Source organism: Clinocottus analis, unplaced genomic scaffold (assembly GCF_023055335.1).
Source record: "Clinocottus analis isolate CAN_PGR_092001 unplaced genomic scaffold, fCliAna1.0.p SCAF_17, whole genome shotgun sequence".
Classification (NCBI taxonomy): domain Eukaryota; kingdom Metazoa; phylum Chordata; class Actinopteri; order Perciformes; family Cottidae; genus Clinocottus; species Clinocottus analis.
In genome coordinates this window covers 12,508,846-12,531,173 of record NW_027175898.1, presented here as the reverse complement: position 1 = coordinate 12,531,173, position 22,328 = coordinate 12,508,846, and the positions used below count along the sequence as shown (strand labels likewise).

At 41.8% G+C, this 22,328-nt stretch overlaps 2 protein-coding genes across 4 annotated transcripts in view; both read right to left on the bottom strand.

The window, feature by feature from the left end:
• Window positions 1-699: 699 nt before the first annotated feature.
• rpia (ribose 5-phosphate isomerase A (ribose 5-phosphate epimerase)) lies at window positions 700-7,849 on the bottom strand. The gene is made up of 9 exons (XM_068581055.1): window positions 7,697-7,849; window positions 6,890-6,950; window positions 6,421-6,476; window positions 6,000-6,059; window positions 5,705-5,769; window positions 5,555-5,623; window positions 4,678-4,819; window positions 3,416-3,515; window positions 700-2,905 (listed from the first exon to the last, which is right to left on the bottom strand). The coding sequence occupies exons 1-9, from the start codon at window positions 7,847-7,849 to the stop codon at window positions 2,808-2,810; spliced, it is 804 nt and encodes a 267-aa protein (XP_068437156.1). The 3' UTR covers window positions 700-2,807.
• A 1,958-nt stretch (window positions 7,850-9,807) lies between these two features.
• slc4a11 (solute carrier family 4 member 11) overlaps window positions 9,808-22,328 on the bottom strand; it is a 99,021-nt gene continuing 86,500 nt past the window's right edge. For all 3 annotated transcript variants that reach the window (XM_068580040.1, XM_068580044.1, XM_068580043.1), the window contains 5 exons: window positions 19,585-19,750; window positions 18,046-18,219; window positions 16,131-16,326; window positions 14,637-14,806; window positions 9,808-12,731 (listed from right to left, as the gene is read on the bottom strand). In XM_068580040.1, coding sequence (XP_068436141.1) covers window positions 12,665-12,731; window positions 14,637-14,806; window positions 16,131-16,326; window positions 18,046-18,219; window positions 19,585-19,750 — 773 coding nt within the window. In that variant the 3' untranslated portion in view covers window positions 9,808-12,664. The remainder of the gene's footprint in view (window positions 12,732-14,636; window positions 14,807-16,130; window positions 16,327-18,045; window positions 18,220-19,584; window positions 19,751-22,328) is intronic.

Here is a 22,328-nt window from a genome sequence, read left to right as displayed (position 1 = left end):
AGACTTTGAAAGCGTCATAAAATTTAGTTTCCATAATGTTAACTTCAATACAATTGCATGCCGGCCAAGAACCTTTAAGCTTCTGAGTTAGTCATTCATAAATATACATGACAGCTACTTTGATACATCATCATTTGTATCTGCAGTCATTTGTTCAGTATGTCTAAGATATCTATGAATAATGAGTTTATGTGGTACATAAGGTCACCATGAACAGAGTTTGTTTGAAGCAGAATTAAAGCGCCTGCGTGTCTAGCACCGCCCGGTGGCCATAACGGAGAATGACATCATTAATGTTTTCTGTCAACTGACATCTTTGGTTGCAAAGTTTTCCATCGTCCTTTAACATGGACAAAAAAAACAAAAACACACACATTTAAGCTATACAGGTACGTTTTATAAAAAATGCAACAACAAAAAAAAATCTATTTATCATAACTAAGTATTTACATTGTCAATAACAGTACTTGATTACTGTATGACAAATGGATAAGTCTACGGATGAAGAAACTAGCCCAGATTGGAATATATCATTGCTTTTGTCCAAGTCCAGAAAATATCCTCAATATGTAGTTTACTATTATACAAGACAAAGCAATTATTCACACATGCAAAGCTAAAACCAGTGAATGTTCGGCATTTATTTTCTGACCATCAAACTAATTGATTTGTTAAGATATTGTTTCCACAGAATAACAATATTATACCGAATTACCAGGAATGGAAATAAAAAAAGAGGCATACTGTTGGTTATCATGGTTCTGTATTGGTTGACAAAGAAAATAGTACCGTCACAGCAAAAATGAAAATCACAGTCAATTGGTAAAGAAACTAATAATAAAATTGCTGGTTTAAAAATATTTGCAACATGGTGTAGAACTTGTATTGGACACGGCACAGAGTCCGATACATTCTTAAATTCACGAGAAGTTGACTTTAATTGAACATAATCAAAGCGATGTGTAGACACAAGCTCTCCTGAGTCTCTCAGCGCTGTACATAGGAAACAACATAGACAAATAGTATAAGGCATCATTAGCCAAAAGCAAAGAGTTAATTGCTGCATTCCAAAATGACCATTATGAATCATGTTTACAAAAATAATCACAATTTTCAAACAAATGAATGAAAAAAAAAAATAAGTAAAGTATTTTCAGGTGATTTAACACCAGGAAAACGCTACAGACTTGAGACATATCTCACCAACTTTAGTTTCTTAAAATGATTCAAAAGAATATGCAATTATGATAGGAACTTTGGTGTGCCAAGGCACATGAAATGTACTTATGTAGCAGTTAGTTCAGATTTGAGCAACATTAGTTCACGATTACTGGAACCATTTTATCTCATACCTGCCCATCATCATTTCCTCAAACGGTCTCTTCACAGCTGTATGCGAAATTGATTTGATGGCACAATAAATTTGTGTAAGGAATAAGATCTTGTAATACAAAGTAACACACAGGCACACAAGTGGAGGGAGGTCCATGCATGAAGGAACACAGTAAGTGGTTTGTTTTTCCTGTGAACCAGCTCGGCTGTGGACCTTTAACTATGTCCACCGACTGGTTTAACGCAACAGAAAGCTGCTGAAACTCAAGACGAAACTTCCTCAACAACTCCTGTATCATGACTGAATGAGCCAGCACATTTAAACGTGCATCCAATAAGTTCAAGTTAGAGTTGTGAACTGTGCCTTTGAGAAATTTCTTGTGACAGAACAAGCATGTTATACTAAACCGGTCGAACCGGCGCCGACGTCCACAACAGCTTCAACAAGTGAAATTCCTAGTGAAAGAGGTTGCACACGTGTCGGCACGTGCTGCTGAACGCCAAAGATGATAAAAAACAAACTGGTATGATGTCACAAAATTAAACAACATGAACCAGGAGCTGCTGAAAAAGAAAAACAGGAGTAAGGAAGTCCTTACTCCTGTTGGTGCAGAGGCCCATCGGTAACTTTCTGCTGTACGAGGACAGTTTTTCTATTGTTTCGCGAGTTGTTAAACCTCTACGTTTAAAAGCCAATAGCATCTAAATGATATTCATTACAGCCCACCTCTGTGCTGTACGGTGCGTGGGCGACTGGATTATTGTCCCCTGATAACCACATAATGGAAGTTTCATACATGCACCACAGGGTTTCCTTTAATTGTCAAAAATCTCATTAGTTTTTTTGGGCCTTTCCCCCAAAAATTTTAATTAGCATATTAATTCAAGAAATTCATTTCTTGAAAAGCACAATTCCTTGATGGTGTAGCCGACTTCAGATTCTTTCTGCGATCTAATGGCCTTGACAAGTGGACCCAGCAGAGGACAACAGCTTGACGTATGATTGTTTAAATGTAACTTTAATTGCATCAATTCTCTTAATAGGATATAAAAGATAATCTCAAGGCACACCTTAGTTTCATTCTGCTGAGATTCACCACGCCGGTTGAGAAATACAGCTCTGCAGACAGTCGGTCAAACCCGCTAATTACAGGAAGAGACAACATTCCCAGTGAGAACTACTGAGCACCAATACAGACTGGAGGAAAAAAAATACCTCAGATGCACTTGACTTCACTCATCAGGCACTTTAAAACTCACAGTGTCAGAAGCACCACTTGCAGGATGAGAAAAATCAAGTGATCCTCAGCAGTGACTTGTTTTGAGATGTGTGAAAACTTCCCGGCGACAGTTTTTTTTTGTCCAGTTGTGCAACCAAACCAAACACAGCTGGGTTGAAATCGAGAACACGGCACTTGTGGGGTAAAGCGAGGTCATCGGTAAAGGAAGTGGCGACAGTGAATATGACAGACTCCTCAGTTGACTGGAGGATCTCGAACCTGCACGTTTCCATCCTCCATCCCGAAGTACGCCCGTTCGGCCATGCCGACGAAAAGTCCCGTCTCCACCACACCTGAAGAGGACACGCACAGTGATTACCAATGCTTTTAATTAGAAGCACGTGATAAAACACAACCAACATTTTCGTGGCTCTGTCTCATTGAAGTGCCTCACACGACTGCGTCACATTTCTCGGAGGTTGTTTGCAAGCGACAGCCTTCGGTTCTGAAGAGTGACGCTGATGCGGAAGAGTCTTAAAACCCGCATTCTCTCTACTGACCACCAGGGGGCGACTCCTGATTATATAAAAGTGTACGAGAAAATAAATACTTCTCTCTTCTTTCATTGTAAACATGAGTTTATGGTGTTAATCTCTAGTTTCAAGTCTTTTTCAGTGCAGCATGATGTTCATTTAGTAAATTATGGTCAAATAGACATAAAGCAGAGTATGCTTTAGGGCGGGGCTTCCTTCTGTTCATCAGTTGCACAAAAAAAACAATATGACGAGGGCACTCAAGCATCATGGCTACTCGATGCGTCGGCAGCCGCTTCCGTCTTAATAAACCAAGAGCCAGCTCCTCACCTGGAATCATCTTGATCGCGGTGTTGACTTCCTTCCAGTTGTCAGCGCGCTCAAACTTCCAGTCCAGGATGAAGTTGCTGTTGTCGGTGACCACAGGACCCTGAGAGCCACAACGACACAAACAAGCTTTAATTGTTTTTATTCAAACACCCGGAGCGGCTGCGAGTCTGTTCATAAATCACAAAAGTGTATTAAAAGGACCACACAACTAAAACCATGTGATAAATAATCGATCGCAGCTTTTCCAAAGTAACAGCAGTTTGACCACGACTGCGTTGAAACTTGGCAGTCTTTATTCTCAACAGAGAGGTCACATTCAAACCTAGAAACGCCCGTTGAGTCTGGATAAGTGTGAGGCCTTGAGAAGCAGAACAGACGCATTCCTTTACGCTTGACCAGTTGAAAAATAAACGTCTACACTGTATGTGACCTTTTGCCTTGTCATTTAGTATCCAAGTGCAACTATGAGGCACATGTTGGTGAAATAACACGCCTGTGATCATCAAGGCTTCACAAACTGCATCCCGGCTCAGTCAAAAAAAAAAGAAAGAGGAAAGAAACACAACGAGCTGGAATAAGAAACACGCTTCTGTCTCTCGTTGGGTTTATTCAAACGAACTGAAGTTAACCATTAAATTGTTTCTCTACTCTCGCGACTGAGAAGGAGGCAGATAAAGTGCAAGCGTCTCAGTCCTCAGCCATGTGGAGTCTTCTTGTAAACCAACTGAAGTGCACTTCTAAATGTGTTGAATGCATTTCCTTTCACATAAAACATGAGGAAAGTTGTAACGTGTTTACGGTCGTCTTCTTCTTCTCGACCTTCACCACTTCCCACCAGTCCAGTGGCGTGAACCTCAGTGGTGGAAATGTGAATTGCGTCACCAGCATGCTCGTGCGAAGGTCTGTGTGTAGTATGTGTACCTGTGTGTACTTGCAAAAGACAAACAAAGCGAGGACCCACTTAGTGCTACTGGAGGACGCCACGCTCTCCACAGGGTACGTTCACATCGCAGCCATTTTCAGCCAATAATCTGGTCCAGAGCAGACGGCAGAGAGAGCTTTAAATGCCGAGAAGACAATCAGGCTCTTCTAGTTTGAGTATGTCACCGCCACCCGTCATGCCGAACCTGGACCAGAGGACTGAAACAAGCCCCGGGAGCGAGAGCCGGAGGGACCCAACAGTATGTATGAAAACAGACATTCTGCAATACCACCGGGAGGAACAATCACGCAAAACCGAGAGTAACTGGAAGAACACCGACCGCTTTACTGACAGCCATCCGCAGGTTGGCCTCCCCGCCGAAGCGTTTGGCGATCGTCCTGGAGACGGGAACGTACGCCATGGGGATCACCTCGATAGGCACTCCCTTCTTCCACTGCTGGCCCAGAGCCTTGGAGTCCTTCCTGAGAGAGGAAGAGGAAGATGAGAATACACAGACGCAGATTAAACTACAGCACTTCCTGTTTTTTATAAGAGCGCTAACGCGTAAAATACAACAAGTAAGAGAGACATGTCGAGTAGGCGACATTTCTCAGAGTAACTCCAAAAACCAGAGGCACGCTGTATAGAGCAGGGGTTCTCAGCCAGGGCTGGGGACCCCCGGGGGTCCCTTGAGAGAGCTTCAGGGGTCCACAGAAAAAAACGGGGAATGCTTTAATTCCACTATCGCAGGGAACCCGACGCGAGTAAGAGTCATAAGAGCGACTGTTCTGATCGGAGGGTTCAACTCCCCCACGGCTGTCTCAGCTGAAGGCGACAGTGGGTTCGTCCTCCACCAAATAAATTCTTCGTCGACTAACACGACAGATCGTTTGCTTTTAGCGACAGATCTTTAAAATGGATTCTCCATTAAGAATCGCACGAAAGGCACCACTTTAATTATTGTGTTACCTGAGGATGCGATCAGAAGCTTCTTGGAAATAAGTAATTCCTCATGAAAAAAAGAAGTCTTTAGTCGATTGTATAATCGACTAAGAGGTCGAGGTAAGAATGCAAACCTCTTACAAGGCAGAAAACTTCAGCTTCTTAAAAGAAAACAGCCAATCCGTAGAATTTCCTCCCTTTTTTTCCTCCTTCGAAGGCCTGCAGAAACACTTATTTATATTTCTCGCCTCGAAGTTAAATCAGCCAACACGAACCTGAAGTCGGCGATGACAACGAAATGTTTGGCGCAGCCGGCGACAATCTTCTCCTGCGTCAGGCAGCCGCTGTGAGACAAAGGGAGGACGAGCGTGAGACAGGAACCAGAGGAGGCGCTGGCTCTGCCATCGGTACCCAACCGTACTCACCCTCCACCTTTAATCAGCGTCAGGTCCGCGTCCACTTCGTCCGCTCCGTCAATCGCCACGTCCAGCTGCGTGGGAGCGGCGTAAACGTATTACAGCAAACAACGGAGCAAAGGAAGCATTTCTCTACAATTTCACCATTCATGCGTTGCTGCTGCTGTTGTTGTTTGTGTGCAGTCGCTCAGGCATAATTTTGCACAACGCTCCAATTGAAGCTGACAGTGTTGGAGAGCCAACATATTGTGGCCCTTCCTCGTTTCCGAGGCTTTCAGATGCATTTGTGCCGAGCTCGTCATACCTCTGGGTGCCTGTCCAGATCCGACAGCGTGAGGCCGTGCTGCAGGATCAGCTGACGAGCCTGTGGGAGGACGAGTGGGGGAGACGGGACGAAATGTGACGACCGGAAGCAGCTTTATCGTTTGAAATATGTGCATTTTTATGTATTTTAGAAAAAGGCCCATTTGTGAAATACATGAAAACAGTTATGATTAATGCATGTTCACTTGCAAGTCACAAAGAAGCAGAAGAAGAAGAAGAAGAAGAAGAAGAAGAAGAAGAAAAAGAAAAAGAAAAAGAAGAAGAAGACTGTGTGGTAATGAAGCCACAATGTTACAGCAAGCAGATGTTGCCAAATGCTGCGTATACAGCATTAAGACATCAGGATGACAATAATGAGAAGCCCGCTGGTCTACAAGTAAGATGAATCCTCGCAAACCAACCTGGAAGGAGGTGGGCACACACACGATGTTGAGTTTCTCCTGACGCACTCTCTCAGCTGGAAGAAACAACATGTACACAATGTTAAACATAAAAGAGATCGTGAATATTTTTACCTTAAAAGGGACGGTTTGGAGGTTTTAAAGTGGGGTTGCATGAGGCACTCATCCACAGTCCATGTAATACCGACTGTAGGTGAACACTCCAAGCTATCCTTTAAGCCCTGGTATTAACAATCTAAATGTTGCTGTATTTATTATGATTTTCACTTTTTTCCATTATGAAAAAACTAAATATTACGTAAAGATTTATAACACATGAACATCCTCAGCACTCAACTTTAATATTAAAAATAACAAAAACACTGAGCTTTAACCTTCCTGGGTCAGTCAGTTGGTAAGGAGTTATTTCTGAGACATCGGTTGCCTCGTAGACTTCATCTAAAAACAGAATTATAATGGCTTTACTCACCTAATCTGTCCACAGCGTAGACGATGGTTGACCCGCTGCCAACTCCAACCACCTGGTTGTTCTGTGAGAGAGAGGGAATAACTCAAACTCATGCAACAGTTCACACCAGGTGTGTCCAAGAACCCCAAAAAAACTACAATAGTGTGGTATTAGTTTGACTGGAGGTGTTTTAATATGAAGCAGCAGAAATGGACACAGTGAGGAAGAGCAGAGTTAAAGTTGTACACACAAAGTGTACACACATGTATACAAATTCAATATATTTTAAAGCAAAAGACTTTTCTTTGCAGTTCAACAAAACAGATATGCTTCACACGTTTTTCTTGCATTTCATACATTTGTTATTATTCTGTCCACTGTCCTGGAGCTGACATGTCATGGCTCAAACTGTCCGTGTGTTAAAACACACGGTGGCCATTATACAAATTATAACCGCAAACTGATATTTCCTTTTGATCACGTGCATGCATAACACACAACAAAGCAACATGCATGTGGAGGCTGCACGTGTAAATCCTGCACAACACGTTAGCTCATCTGTTTCCGTTTGACCAGACTCAACTAGCGAACACTATGTGATGTAAGCTAACATACGGCCGGTAGATTTAGCCCCTAAAGCCGGACAAAGTTAGCCCACTATCCCGGGACAAAGCACGCGGGCCGCCGAGCTAAATCCCTCCCGAACCGTGAGCAAAACGTTAGCAAGCTAGCTTCGAGGCTACAAGCAGAGCTGGTCCAAACTTGGAGCTCGCTGAACACGTGTGGACATGTTGACTGACACGGTGGTCACGGGCCGCTCCACTGTACCTGGACGTGGTTGTCCACGGCGGCGTAAGCGGCCAGTTTCTTCGCCTCCTCTGCCATGCTAGCGGCGGACCGCGCGCGTGTCTGGCTGCGGGAGGCTGGAGAGGAGAATCCAGCTGCGAGCTTCCTGAAGGAGACCCACCCCTGGAGCCTCATGACCCGGCCCACAGAGAGACAGACAGGCGGGCAGACAGACAGGCAGACAGACAGGTAGACAGACAGACAGACAGGTAGACAGACAGACAGGCAGGCAAACAGACAGGCAGGTAAACAGACAGACAGGTAGACAGACAGGCAAGTAAAGAGACAGACAGGTAGACAGACAGACAGGCAGGTAGACAGACAGACAGGTAGGTTTCCGCTCTGCACCCGGAAGTTAAGTAAGGCGCTTTACAAGCAAACGCACATTAATCCTGCTTGTATGGAAGCCAATTTTTGAAGTAAAATAAAAAATTAAATAAGGTAAACCCTCAGCCTTGATAATAATAATATTCCCATGTTAAGTCATAATTATCAAATGAATTGATGTAAAACGTTTGGAGATTTTAAAAAAAGACGACGTGAAAACCTGAAAAGTAATAATTGTCAATGTATACATTGCAATTGTGAGGTTAAAAAAAAAAGTAATACATACGAGATTAAAGTAATAATTGCGCGATTAAACTCATAATTGTGATATAAAAAGTCAAAATTACAATACAAAAAGATTATAGTGCACATGATCGATTAAAAAGTTGAAATGATGAGTGGGGGAAAAGGCATAATGATGAGATGCAATTCATAATTATGAGATAAAAGGTCAAAATTGCAGTAAAAAATAAAAATAATAATGAGATAAAGAGTCAACATTACACCGGATAGCACTCTGAGAGGCTCCCTTGTCTGCTCCATGGCCAAAACTATCAGAATTATCAGCTACAAAATTATTATTATTATTTCTGACATTATTCATCTGCATGATTATGACTCCCCATGGGGATATTTTTATTATCACGGTTGAGTGTTCATTTTTTTAAATCTTAAACTAACATTAATTGGCTTCCATATATTTGACATCTGATCATCTGTCCAGTCTTGAGCATATGACTTGGAGATCTACTGAAGATCTATAGTTTGTCCTGAAGGTGGCGCCAGAGGAAAAACCATGGCATCGGTACGCGTGACTGAGCTCAGCAAATTTCACAAAATTCAGATTAGATTATGAGATTTTGTTCGTGTAAAGTTGACATTTTGGCCTGGGGGTTATGCAAGATTAATATGTCCAAAAATACAAAGGGTTAATTCTCCAGATAGCTGAACATTTGCTCTGTAGATTTCATTATAGTCTATCTGCCAATTGGATCTTGATAGTTTTTCTTGTGGACAACAAAGGGTGCAGCGAGCTGGTGCAGAGATTTAAATTTGATATTTTTTACCCATGAGAGTTATGTGTTTTTAATAGGATCTGCAGAAATAAATTGATTTAAATATGTTCTTCCCAGTATGATGTTCATCCTGTGTTCTCGGTTGTGTCCTTCCTTTTGGGAATAAAACAAACTTTTTAATTAAAGGAAAAGGCAAAATATTATATTCAGTTAAAACAGAAAAAAATCTGAACAACCATTTCCTGAATAAAATAGTTAAAATATGCTAAATGTTGCCTGTAACCAGGAACAATGTGATCAAAGTCTGACCAGATATAAATGACAGCTATGTAACTATATTATAACATTTTGGCTAATAAAAGGTTTTGAGACTTTTTGGAGTTCCACTTACTTGGAATATAACTTATTTTGGCACAAAGAGATTATCTTGTTGAGTGGAAATTCATTTATTTGATGTATTTATTTCGACCTATTGAGATGTTGTGGTACCTTCAATGGAAAAAAAACGTAGAAATGTTGTCCTGACGGTAGACAACATCAAGTAAGTAATAAACTCATGGATGGATTTCTGAACGGGAACAAAGAGACACAAACCCCCACAGAGACACAAAATTACAACAAAGTGTCACAAAGCGACTACAAAAATACGACAAAAAGAGGCTAAACAAGTCTTGCCCCTATGTTGGAGGTGGAGCTCAGTGCACCCAGAAGTCCTGGACAAAAGCCTCAATGAACACAAGGACACACATATTTACGTCACTACTACTTTTTATTTGGCAAACAGCTTGAGATAGTCTCTCTTTTTCAGTGTACAGTATATATATACTATAGTAAACCAACACATTCTGTTTTATAACCATTTTTTTCTCATTTTTACATATTACAGCTTACAAATATAGCTGATCTTTTTGACAAAATTACAGATTCTGTTTGACACCTAAATTATTATGCTATATAAAAATCCACACCTTACATTCATGATTAGAAAAAGTAGGCTATATGAAATCAGGACAAAGGAAAGAAAAAAAGAAACACCACAGTACGCAATTTTCAAACAAATCCAATTTACGAGAGGGGGAGTCAAGGTTTCACAAACAGAGTCGTCAGCCTATCGCTCTGAATCCGATGTTAAGTCCTCTGAGAGAAGTTTGCTGCAATTCCAAAGATCATCAGTACAGAGAAGATATCGAGGAACAACAACAATACTGCCACATAAGAAGAAGAATGGTTAAATCTCTGTACTCGGACCAAAGTTTGAAACTAATGCCTTGCCATGGATTATAATGGATACTTGATAAAAACTAAACTCTGCATTGCAAACTGTACATATTACTTCATACCTCACAATCTCTCTCCTCTCTCAACCAGTAAGACTTAATCCAAGGATTATGCTAATGCCGTCAAGCTTTCCTTTCAAGCCTCGCTATCTCGGCGTGAGACATCTGCTCAACTTCGACGTCTTTCTCACATCTGTAAGACAAAGTTGAACAGAACTGCATGAGGGAGCTGCCATTTGGATATTGGGAAAGCAAGTAATAAAATCCAGCACTGTGGATGCCTTAATGACAGGCAAACTTTATTTTTTTGTGTGTGCAAAAGTTGAATCAGCACAGAGCAGTTTCTTTTTTTTTGTACCATGAGGATGGACCGACAAGTTTTGTGTCTTTAAAAATACGGCTGGCCTGTCTTTGCCTTCACTGGGAAACCCGGATCTCACCCGTGAAGTTCTATTTTTATACACAGTATTGCTGAATATTGAGCGTTGCATTCAGTTTATTGAGAAGTTACTGTTTGACTTGCTACTTTTTTTTCCGCGTTGTGTAGGATACATGTCCATCGGCATAACATCGTATCAAAAACCCAGATGAGTCATGCTTTAAGCAAACCAGCGCTTGCTTAGAAATTTACTCTTTTTTTTGTGTTTTTGTATTATAAACAAGATAATCTTTCCAGACGTCTGGATTATTACATGACAACGTTTGCAAGCATCGATCTAATCATAACATCTAAATAGAAAACAAGACCAGATTATTCTAAAACTCATCTCTGAACACGTGTTCACGAAGATAAAAAAGAAATGCATTTTGTTGAATCCAAAGCTCACAAATAGTATTTTTTTGTTCGTGTTTTTTGTTGTTTTTTATTTTACGTTTACCTGACTTTCGTCTTTACTAGCAATGCATCAGAACTGTGTTGGACTTTGACGTGAAGCTGGAAGGGACTTTGATATGTAAACACCGGATGTGAGACAAGACACTCAAAATACAAGAATCAGTAACCGTGGAATGGAAAGGAGCAAACAGAGAGTTACACTTTACTTTAAAGTTCGGGTTCAACACACAAAATTCTCTTATAGTACTTAAAAGATAAAACTGTCATCATGATAAATAAATATTCTATTTGAATTCAACCTAAAATACTTTTTTTTTGTATAATTCCATAATATATTCTAATATATTCATAATTTGATAAAGATTTCACTATATGTTTTGGTTTGTGCTGTCATTCTAAATAATTACATATACACCTGTGGAATGTCTTTTATTTTATTCGGCTGAGTATTTAAATTCCACCTTAGAAATGAGGTTTTTGAAAGAGCTGGCAGGAAGCTGGATGAAGGACAGATTGGTGGTGTGCCGATGACAGACGCACACACACACACACATATATGCACACACACACACACGCACACACACACCTTCCTTTTTCCGCCTTCATGAACGCTGAGAGTTGTTGGAATGACTTAGAAACTAAATATGCACGTGCCCTCCGTAGAAAAGGGGGAATCACAGCTAAAAGGTGTAGGAATGTAAAGGTCTTAACACTGCACAATGACAGAATTACAAAAAGGTACAGATTTAATTTGCAGTTGCCTAAATGCAGCGTTCTTACCAGTTAATTCATCCGCGGAGAAGTACTTAAGTACTCATCAACACAGCGTAAGTATGTAGAATTTACCCAAATGACAGTGTAAAAACACAATGTGAGTGCAAAGTGTCAAAAAAAGAAGATATTGTTCAAACTTACATTGTGCCATTACACCTCTCTACGTGCTCTACAATTCACATCGGCAGCATTTGTATTACTTACACGGTATTAGTGAGTACTTTAAGCACTTACCCATAGCTTAACACACAGCTGAATACACTCCAGTAAGGATATTGTAAAACGTTACCATAAAATGGAAAGGTGTGGGAGGAGAAGATGGAGGTATATATGGCACTGAACTAGCTGACGGGGTCAAGCGGAGGGGAAACGGGGAGTTCTGGACGCTCCTGTTTATTTTATTTTTTTTCGGTAGAACTTTCCCCCAGAGAGATGCAGTCTGTCCACGGTTGGAAATTTCCCACACAGCTCTCATCTCTCTGTCTCACGCGACTTCCCACAATTTCCAGTGCTTCACCTGTAAGAATGTTCTTATCAGATACAAAAAATCAAAACAGTCGGTATATCTCCTTTTTGCTTTCGTACAGTTTTGCATTGAAAAGTATGTTGTGTGTTGTTTTTTTGTTGTTTTTTTTAAATCCTCATTTCTTTTTTTCCCTTTCTTTAATTTGTTTGATTCCAGACGTCTAGTTGTAGATCCAGAACTCGTCTCCATCTGTAGCTACATGTGTTGGGCATCCATGATGTCCAAGTATTTGGCCTCAATGACATGAGGAAGCACGTTGTTCCTAAACACGGAGCAGACAGAATGTCAGTTGTGAGAAAGAAAACAGGCAAAACAAAACACCATACTGATGACAGCTCTCATCAGATTAGATCATTTCCTGCTCACGAGTACAAGAGATCAAATCCAGGTGAGTGTGCACAATTGCCAGTGGAGACCTGCATGGGGAATTACTGATTATACTGTATATATATAAAAAATGACACAAAAACGTTGATCTTTTTGATGCAGTGGAACAACAACTGCAGCTGTTGAGGCAGCACAAAATGCATTGATCCAAACTGGACACGACGTCGGCATTAAAGCTGCTCCAATCACTTATTAGATGTGGATGAAATGACCAAGTTTCAACATCGCCGGGGAATATTGCAACTTTAGAAGGAAAAATTGTTTAAATCAGTGTTGTGTTTATTGCTTGTTGCACTATCCCCCAAGCTCCCCTAGAAATATATACATTAAGGATGGTTTAAATGATAAAATAGTCGGTCTTGATAATGGTTTCAGAGTACTCATGAAATGCAGGGCTTGTGTAGTTTTAGGGGGGATTTTGCACGATAAAACGAGTTATTCTGAACCGCCAATCGGTGTCATGTCACCACTCGAAGAGCTAATGATGCTCTGAGGGCGGATTCATGCCCTAAACTGCTCTCCGCCCCGCCTGAAGGTCACATTCACAAAAGATGCTCAGATAAAAGATCCCGGCGTGAACGCGCCCGTACCGTTTTGCAGCGGAGTGTATAATTTGCAGTCTGTATGACGTAATACTTATCCTTTGTATTCTATTCTTCTTGTTTTTTTCTCATGTATTTTCAAATATGACATGCAGGGGAGCTTTCTCTGTTTATTTTTTTTTCATGACACAACCTCCATTACATCGTGCCACTGCATCCCAACACAAATGAGTCTGTTAGTCAGTGTCATGCGGGCATTGGCGATGCCGTCGCCTGGCTACAATCACGGCTGCCGTGATGATCACTGGAAGCCCGGGCGTCCGGACTCCCGCTTAGGAATGCACTTCAGTTACCACCAAGTCTCTGAGGACGCTAATAGCGTCCCTGTAACTGCGTGCGGCTATGAGCGCCGATCTTTGTGAATTACATTTTTTTTTTTTTACAATGAGGCTCATTTGCATAGAAAAGGAACAATTTTGCACTGAATGCCTGCATATTATCTCATTTAAATAGGCGCAAAATAGCACAGGAGGACTGAGAAGCTATTTAATTGGCCGCGCGGCAACGGGTGCATTTCATCCTCCGCGGGTGCCTTGGAGAGCTACGCTTTCCTTTTCATCTCGGTTGTGCAGGTTTCGGGGCTGCAAAAGCCGCGCCATCGTTTTGTGAGCTTGAACGCTGCTTGGTACTTTAACACTGATGCGTAATAGGTGTGTTGATGCATTTCAGTAAACTTGGGTATGGTAAAAAATTATCTTAAATAAAATGTCATTATGTAATCAAACCAAATTGTCACACACACCAATGCTTGAACTTTGAAAAGCTTCGCAGTTCTTCGAGTGCAAAGCATCAGTTTGCGTTGCAGATATTCCGCTGGTTTCGTGCGCCGAGGGGAAAGGAGGAGGAAAGTGTTGTAAATTATTCTGTGAATTCCCAAATATTATACATAATGCAGTGTAGTACACCCACTGTTTTCACACATTTTGTTTAGTGAGACTGAGCAGATGACCTGCAGCACAAACACATTTGTATCTTGACTGAACTGCCAGATGTTTCCAGCTGAAACACATTAAACCTCATTATAGACCAGAAACATTCAATTGGATGAAATGAAAATCAACTCTGTTCGGACAAAATGTGCTATTGTGAGAGATGAATGGTGTTGACAACCACAGAAACACGCGGTGTCCACTCCCGGGTTTAAAACACTCGAGGACAAAATGTCGGCGGGGTCGTACCTGATTGGAATTAGCATGATCATGAGCAGAGGGAAGATCATCTTCATGTACGGTATCGGGTACATGCCAAATGTGCACAGCACCAGCAGCTGCATCATCTGCAGGAAGGTGAAGTAGTGGATCTTCCTCTGGGGCACTTTGCGGATGTAGTGGGTGGGCGGGTAAGACGTCTGCAGGAGGTGAGAGGATCAGGACAGATTATAAACACAATCTACCCCCGAGGTTCTTTTCCCCCTCACTGTCCTCAGGTCTGCTGCTGTCTCACAGAAATGACGAAGGGAAAAGAGGACGGCCCACACACCTCTGAGAAGAGCACGCCGGCTTTCAGATCATAAATAACACTTAGCCCTCTGTGGATGTTGTCTTAGAGAGTCTATTCATAGCGCGAGGGGTCTCCAGTGTGAATGTGCGAGGTGGGGGACAGGAGAGAAGCGGCTGATATTATTTTTAAAAACAGCACTCGATAGGGCTTTTATGTAAAAATACACCTGTCTCTCCAGTCTGAGTGGAGCGGCAAGAAAAACAAACTCATCTCCCACGACTGATCTGGTGTGTCAGGTATGAATCTTCGCAACAACAGAAGTTGATAAATCAAAAAAAAAAACTACCACATGCCAATACGACTGTTTCCCAGCGTGGGTTACAACCTGCGTGCATTTTTGGAAATACGACTCATGACACGTGGGGTTTATTTTGTTTCCCCGAGGCAGATTCACAGGCCTCATGTCTCCTGTCCTGTTTCTGTTCGTCCACATCAGGCTGAGGCTTCCTGTTGAAGCAGAGATTGGGATCTTGTCATTTGGACTTTGGATGAAGAGTCTCTCCGTCTTGTTCCTGTCATGTTGGATATCGTGATTGCATATGGTCGATGCAGCTCAAACGTCCAGGGGAAGTAACAATAAGCAAAATGCATTTTCCCGTGATGGGGGGGGGCATTTATTTATTTATTATATTTTGAGCAGTTACCTCTCACTGCCATTTAGAGGCGCCAGAGTGTGAAGTGTGGCGTTAATGGGAGACTACCTTCAGTAGGAAGGTTAAATCGGACACACAGGATGAAGAGACACAAGAAAAGAGATTTCCTCTACGGGAAAAGTGCTGTCCAAAAGGTTGGTTTCATATATTAATCTGACTGACCATTCTCATAGGTTCAGCAGTAGAAGAAAGCACCTTTACACCGCTGATACCCGCGAGAATAAAAAGGTTAAAAGGATCATTTACGAGCTGATCTCTCTTAATTCACTTAAACCCAACCCACCGGGTATTCTGAGTGGATTAAAACGAACAAAAAAATAGATATATTTGCAAATATTATTTGTCTCAGGTCTGCTCCTCGAGCGCCGGGCGCCGAGTCAACCGTTTGATCTGCAGAGCCCTGCAATCGAACATATGGTCTCACACACACACACACACACACACACACACACACACACACACACACACACACACATTTATTCACTCGCCCTCGAACGCCTCTCGCACACACTTTCTCACCTGCTCCTTGAGGAGGAGAGCCATGCGGTCGCACATCTGGTTTCCGTCAATGGAGGTGAGGGCGATGTAGAGGAAGAGGCCGTACAGGACGGGTTTGGGGATCCACTGCAGCGGGAGCGGCAGCAGCAACACCGACACGCCGATGAAGATGTTGGCAGTCAGAGACGTCAGCCGGGTCTCCTTCACCTGGACGATACTGAAGGGGCGGGGGATGCACAACAACACACACACAAGTGAAAGGTTTACTGGAGGGCGCACAATCGTTTCCTACAATGCGACAGACAACGTTTCTATTCCAGGGTTTTCTTATCAGGGTTCTCGCACATTTTGCATTTGAGAGATTCTCAATTCTCAAATATATTTCTCGTACATCTGGACGATGATGAACAAAATGCCGATTTTTGTATAGAAAAAACAGTATTTAGGAAGCCTTGTTAAAACTTCCTTCACTCAGAAAAGTGTGGGCAGAGTGAGCTAAGCGGACCAATCGGTAGTTTTTGATGACAACATGGAGAATTAGACTTTGAATACTTGATGTATTGCATGAAGTGTAATTGAAACATCCATCCATCCACTTATCCTGTCCAGAGAAGCGTGAAGCTGCAAAAGCCAAACACTTCATTAAATAAGTGGCTCCCAAGCTGAGGGTTGAGGCCCACATCGGGGTCAGGAGATAAATAGGGGAGGTTGCAGGATAATTGGAGCGATAGAAAAGTAGAAGAAAAGAAAAAGATTTTTTGCGACAATTCTTCCTCGAGCCCTCCTTTTTCTTGACCTTTCTATACCTCTTCAGGCCTCTGGAGATTATTCAAATTAATCAATCTTAGAAAAGCAAATGTGTCTCTGGGTGAGCAACTCATGGACATTATTTGCAACATGAAGAGTTGCATGTTTTAACACATTTTCTTTCCAGTCTTAAAGCTAAAGGATACTACGCTTTTGAGGCTGTGGAACTCTCTCTTTGCACAGAAGACCACAAAACTTCACCTTTGTGTAATTTTCATTGAGTGTTTTTTCTGGTGTGTTTACTTTTCTTCAAGCGAGGGTTGGTGATCTTCTTCAAAAACAATTGTTTCGCTATATTTGTTGAAATTGTTATTACATCCCCCTCTTACTAAAGAACAAGTCCTGCATCTGTGGCTGTCGCAGGACCGTTACAAAACCGTCCAATCCCTAAATTCACGGCTTTGGAGGCAGGACCGAACAGAACTTTCTCGTAAGGTTAAGCAACTTTTAGAGCGAGTGCTGGAAGCCTCTTTCATTTTGGGATAATTTAAAAAATCTAGCATACTCGTACTAGTTTTTCAACAAAACCAACCCTTGCTTTAAGAGGGTGTTGTTCTATGTGTCCTGCTTTATCTTTATTTTGGAGCACTTTGCTCTTGAAACGTGCTTTCAAAGTTTGATTACTTACTTTTAAAATGTTACCACATTACAAAGGTTGGCCACTTTCGCAAATGTTCACGGACAATCAGGAAATTTCGAATATAAATTCCCAGGCATACTTCTAGGAACCCTAAATTGCAAATTTTTCGACAATCAATATCTCTAATTAGATCTCCTGCTCTCATAGGCGATTGCTGCCCCCCCCCCGCACCCCCCCCCACACACACCCTTTCCCTGCGCCTTCTTTATCACACTTGACAACTTCAGAAATCCTGAATATATGCGCCAACTACAACTTTGCACATATCTGCGTGGCCGTAATGATGAACCTAATCCTCTCATCTCTTAAAAGCTCCTTCACCTCTTCCCCCCGGAGAGAAGATGGTTAGTCACATAGCAATCATGCAATCAGAGGGAGAGCAGGATACAGTAGCCTGCAACACAAAATTACCAGTCTCCACATGCTCGGGAAGACGACCTTTAATTGAGCGTCTGATTAGCGGCGGCGGCGAGCGGGCGGGGAACTCACGTCTCATAGAGGTGCCCGCCCTCCACGCGCTGCTCCACGAACGCCAGCTGGCGCACATGGAGGGTGGAGTGCGGGAAGGCGGCGTGCATCCAGGGCAACCCCAGCACCGACATCAGTATGTTGATGAGCCCGGAGAGCATGAGGTCCCAGTGATACGCCGTGCCCTTCAGCAACCTGAGGAGCAACACAACCGTTACAGTCGGCAGCAACACGCTGCAGAACCCCCTCAGAGGAAAACTGTTGACAACACACACACGAGTTCATTGACACACACACAAGGATAGAGATGTGAAAGGAAAATTAGCATCCAGTCACACATGAAAAAAAAAGGGCATCACTCTCCTGAGGTCAGCGGCGCCCTTTAACACAACCTGATTAGACTCGCTCATATGTTTCACTAATTCTTCTCGTTCGTCCTTAAATTAATGGACCATAAACGTGCCATGCGAACGTCTCCCATGTATTTCACACACGCGACGCTTAAATCGATATGTCATCAACGATGACATCATGAGACGAGCGTGACATTAGAGTAACTTGCACATAAAAAGGACGGTCGCGACCTTCATGATGATGCCGCGGAACATTCGAGATCACTGCCGTGCATCTTCCATACCTCTCCAGTTTTGACGGCAATGCTAATAATAATAAAAAAAGAAATATCAATACACACCGATCATGCTGATCATCGGCTATGTTTACTGCTGATGTGCCCTTGAGCATGACATTGAAACCCAAACACTGTGAATCACTCTGGATAAGTAATTAAGCGGTCATCAAGCAAAGTGACAGATATAATAAATAAATAAATAATGACAGAAAACATAGAAGAGGAAAAAAAAAAAAGAGACGAAAAAAGTTCAAACGGTTCGATCTTATTTCCAGACAAAAGGATGCTGAAGATGAAAGAATCAAAGGAGAAACGCAGGAACAAAAATAACTTTGTTCTACCTCGTGACACATCGGAGTGAAGTGTAGTTATTTATAGTTATGTATATTTAAAGCAATATAACAGTGCTGAACAGGCCGACATTCTTGGAAATCATACTGTCTTTCGTTTTCCCTTCAAGTCCTCGTCTGGAACAGACATTTAGAGCCAATTAATTTCTACCCAACAAATGTAGATGATAAGGGCTGAAACCCCATCGTCAGAGCTTCCCCCTGTAGCGCTGGAGGAAGGCCGCCGGCTCTAAAGGTGGTCTCTTCGATGCAAATTCAGAAGAACGAGGTGAAAAGCTCGACATGGTGTTTTGGCTCTGAGGCTTCTTCACAGCCCTCTGACTGTGACAATTTGACTCAGATGTCAAATTTCTGGCTCAGTTAATCTTCCCTCCCTAACCGGCCGGTAAAGATCCGGTTTCAGCACATCCCAAAGGTCCTTAGTGGGTTTTTAGGGGTCATGGGAAGAGTTTAAGCCAGTTAATGCGCCCAAAAATTAGTATCCCTAATAAGTGTCACTAATATTATCCCTTTAGACAGTTTTCTACATGCTTCTTTACTTGTGAAGCTCAAGGCATCTTTGCCTCTCCTCTACAGTACCTGTTCTCGGGCGCGTTGGTCAGCGAGACGACGATGTTCTGGTCGATGAAGATGAGGACGGCGAGGAGGAAGCCGAGGCCCATGGCGCTGACGACGTTCATGGCCGACAGCCGCTCGAACGGAGCCACTTTGAAGACGGGACGGTTGTGAACTTTGAAGACTGGAACTGTTCACAGAAGAAGAGGAAAAACATGAGAACCAGAGCTGGAGTGCTCGGTCAATAAATACATCAATCGAGAGATAAATGGCAACAATTTTGATAATCTATTGATTATTTTTAATTAATTTAACATTGGCTGGTTCCAGCTTCTGAAAAAGGAGGACTTTTCTTGGTCTTAATGGATAGTAAATGTAAAATATCTCGGTTTAGGAGTGTTGGATTGCCGATATTAAAGCGAGTTTGAAGATAATAATTCATCTGAAACAAGATGACCGATCTATTGGTACCAAGCAGGTCACTAATGGGGCTCAACGATGCTCACAGTTGGGCTGAAGTTGGGTGGCATGGCAATTTTTTAAAGGGATCCCTTGACCTCTAGCGCGGCTTTAAGATATGTGAATATAAATAGGTGCTATTGCACCCATGGGTCTCCTCTTAACAAACATGCCCACTTTATGCTAATCCAAAGCAGAATGAATGAATGTGTTATTTTCACCTTTTCTAAAGCGTTGTATTTGAATATTTCCGCACACTCGGGTCCCTAAACAGTCTCGGAAAATGCATAAATTGGGTACGACTTGAAAGCTGAGACTCCCTCGGATCCAATGAGCCTGATTCTATTCACGTGATCAAAATAATTTAAGTCACTGTCACAATAACCTTTTGAATAATCACATCCTCAAGAAACATTACACCCACAAAGAGTTTTCTAGCTATATTGTCAAGAAAGGGGTTTGTGAGCAGTTTCCAGAGCCAAAGTACTCGCCATGCCATCACTAAAATATGACATTTTTAATGAAATCTCCAAGTTTAAAAAAGGCTTTTTAGATACTGAATCCCAGCATGGATTTTTCTCTGGTGTTTCCTCAAAGTATTGATGTCTTTGTGGTATTTCAGAGGGATTTTTTATCATTATAATATAATCAGCAGAAAATGATTCAATGGTTGCACCAAATCTGTAACAAATGGCATCAACCCCAAAAAAGCAGCAACAACATCATACTATTTAAATTCTAATAGCCGCCTGACCAACACACAATGTGTATTATGGATTTATAACTCTAAAAACATGACACACACTGCTGAGCTGCACCTCAAATGAAATATTATGTTCCCAGTTTTCAGATGATGTATTTTTTTTCTATGTGGCATCTGTTGGCCCGCTGTCTCCCCTTAAAGATGCCCCCCCCCCCTCTAAAAGATACAAAAATGGGTCTATGTGGGTCTCTAAGGGTTAAATGATAATAGAAATAATCCATAGCTGCAGTCATAATTACAACTATGTGCTTAATTCAACAGTTAGACTTTACTCTAATGAAAGCGTTACTTTGTTGGATAACTGTAATTCGGGACCTGCTTGATTGCATCTCTATTAGAGCTAAATTATAAAGATAAATTTCTTTAGTGGACTCTAAAAGGTGACAGGAATGTCGTTCTTGCCTGAAATCTGCTTTCAGTACTTCCCAAACGCATCAGAGTCCATCTTCACAAACATAACTGTCTCTCAAACTGTTGTGATGACTCACGTTTTCACACCAAAAAACCGTTTGCTTGGAGGAGCTGGATTTTTTTCAAATACTGGATATCTCATTTGGCTCCTCAAATGCGGCTGAATTAAGTGCAGTTGGTTAAATTTAGGAAGTAATGACAATACAATAATGGGCCTATTATCTTATGAGTTATTGTCTCCGGAGGTAAAGGAACAGAAAATTGGCCAGGCACTTAAATTTGAATTCACTTGAGGGTTTGGCGCTCGTCTCCGTTTCTGAGTCGACCCCTGGAGAACAGCTGCTGCCTTGGCAACAATGAATGGGGACTCGAAATGATGCGAAACAATGGAGGATAAAAATGATGAAAATATCCAATGTGTTCTGGCCTGCGCCTTGATTAAGGAACATAAAAAAAAGACAATAAAGGCACAAAATAGGGGAGGTCCTGCAGTGACAGTCAGTCTAGGAAGTAAACAACCTATAAGTTTGAGCCGGTTTGGACCAGAGTTCAAATCCCTGAAGTGTAAATACACCCCAAACAGAAATGCACTGTGACTAAGACAGCTGATGAGCAACCATAAGCAGCTTTCATACAATTACTTTCCCTCATTTTTCATATTTAATGAAATGTTCTGTGCTTTTTCCTTCTTTTTTTTTTTACAGCAAAGAGGCAAAGTAGGTTGCAATAATACCTAAAGACACAAAACCACAGGCTTATGTCTTGCAATAACCCACTTTATGTAAGTTCAAATAAATGCGAATACACATGCTGATGTGCGAAATCAACTATGCTTCTCTTCAGTCATGTTTGTCCCAGTTAACAGCAAAGAAACACGACCGCTAATCACTTCATGATTCATTAAAAAGCTGCGAGAAAACATAAAAGCCTGTGCATGTGGCGGGGGAGGAGGTATTTTATAAAATAAAGTTCTTTGTATTTTCTTTATACAAGTTGGCTACGACAGACAATTGTAGCATTTCCAATATTTTAAGAGGACATGGAAGTCTCCTGGTTGAACCCTCAGTACAACAGATGAGCTGCTGTGTTGGAAAATATATTGTCTGTGATGAAAAACCTCAGAGATACAAGCTTT

Bases quoted from the DNA above. Each gene is read 5' to 3' on its own strand.
- rpia (XM_068581055.1), bottom strand. From the start codon at position 7,849: ATGAGGCTCCAGGGGTGGGTCTCCTTCAGGAAGCTCGCAGCTGGATTC. The intron at 6,060-6,420 runs GTTGGTTTGCGA...GTCCTCCCACAG, and splicing joins GTGTGCCCACCTCCTTCCAG to GCTCGTCAGCTGATCCTGCA. The intron at 2,906-3,415 runs GTGAGGAGCTGG...TGTCCTCTTCAG, and splicing joins CGCGATCAAGATGATTCCAG to GTGTGGTGGAGACGGGACTT.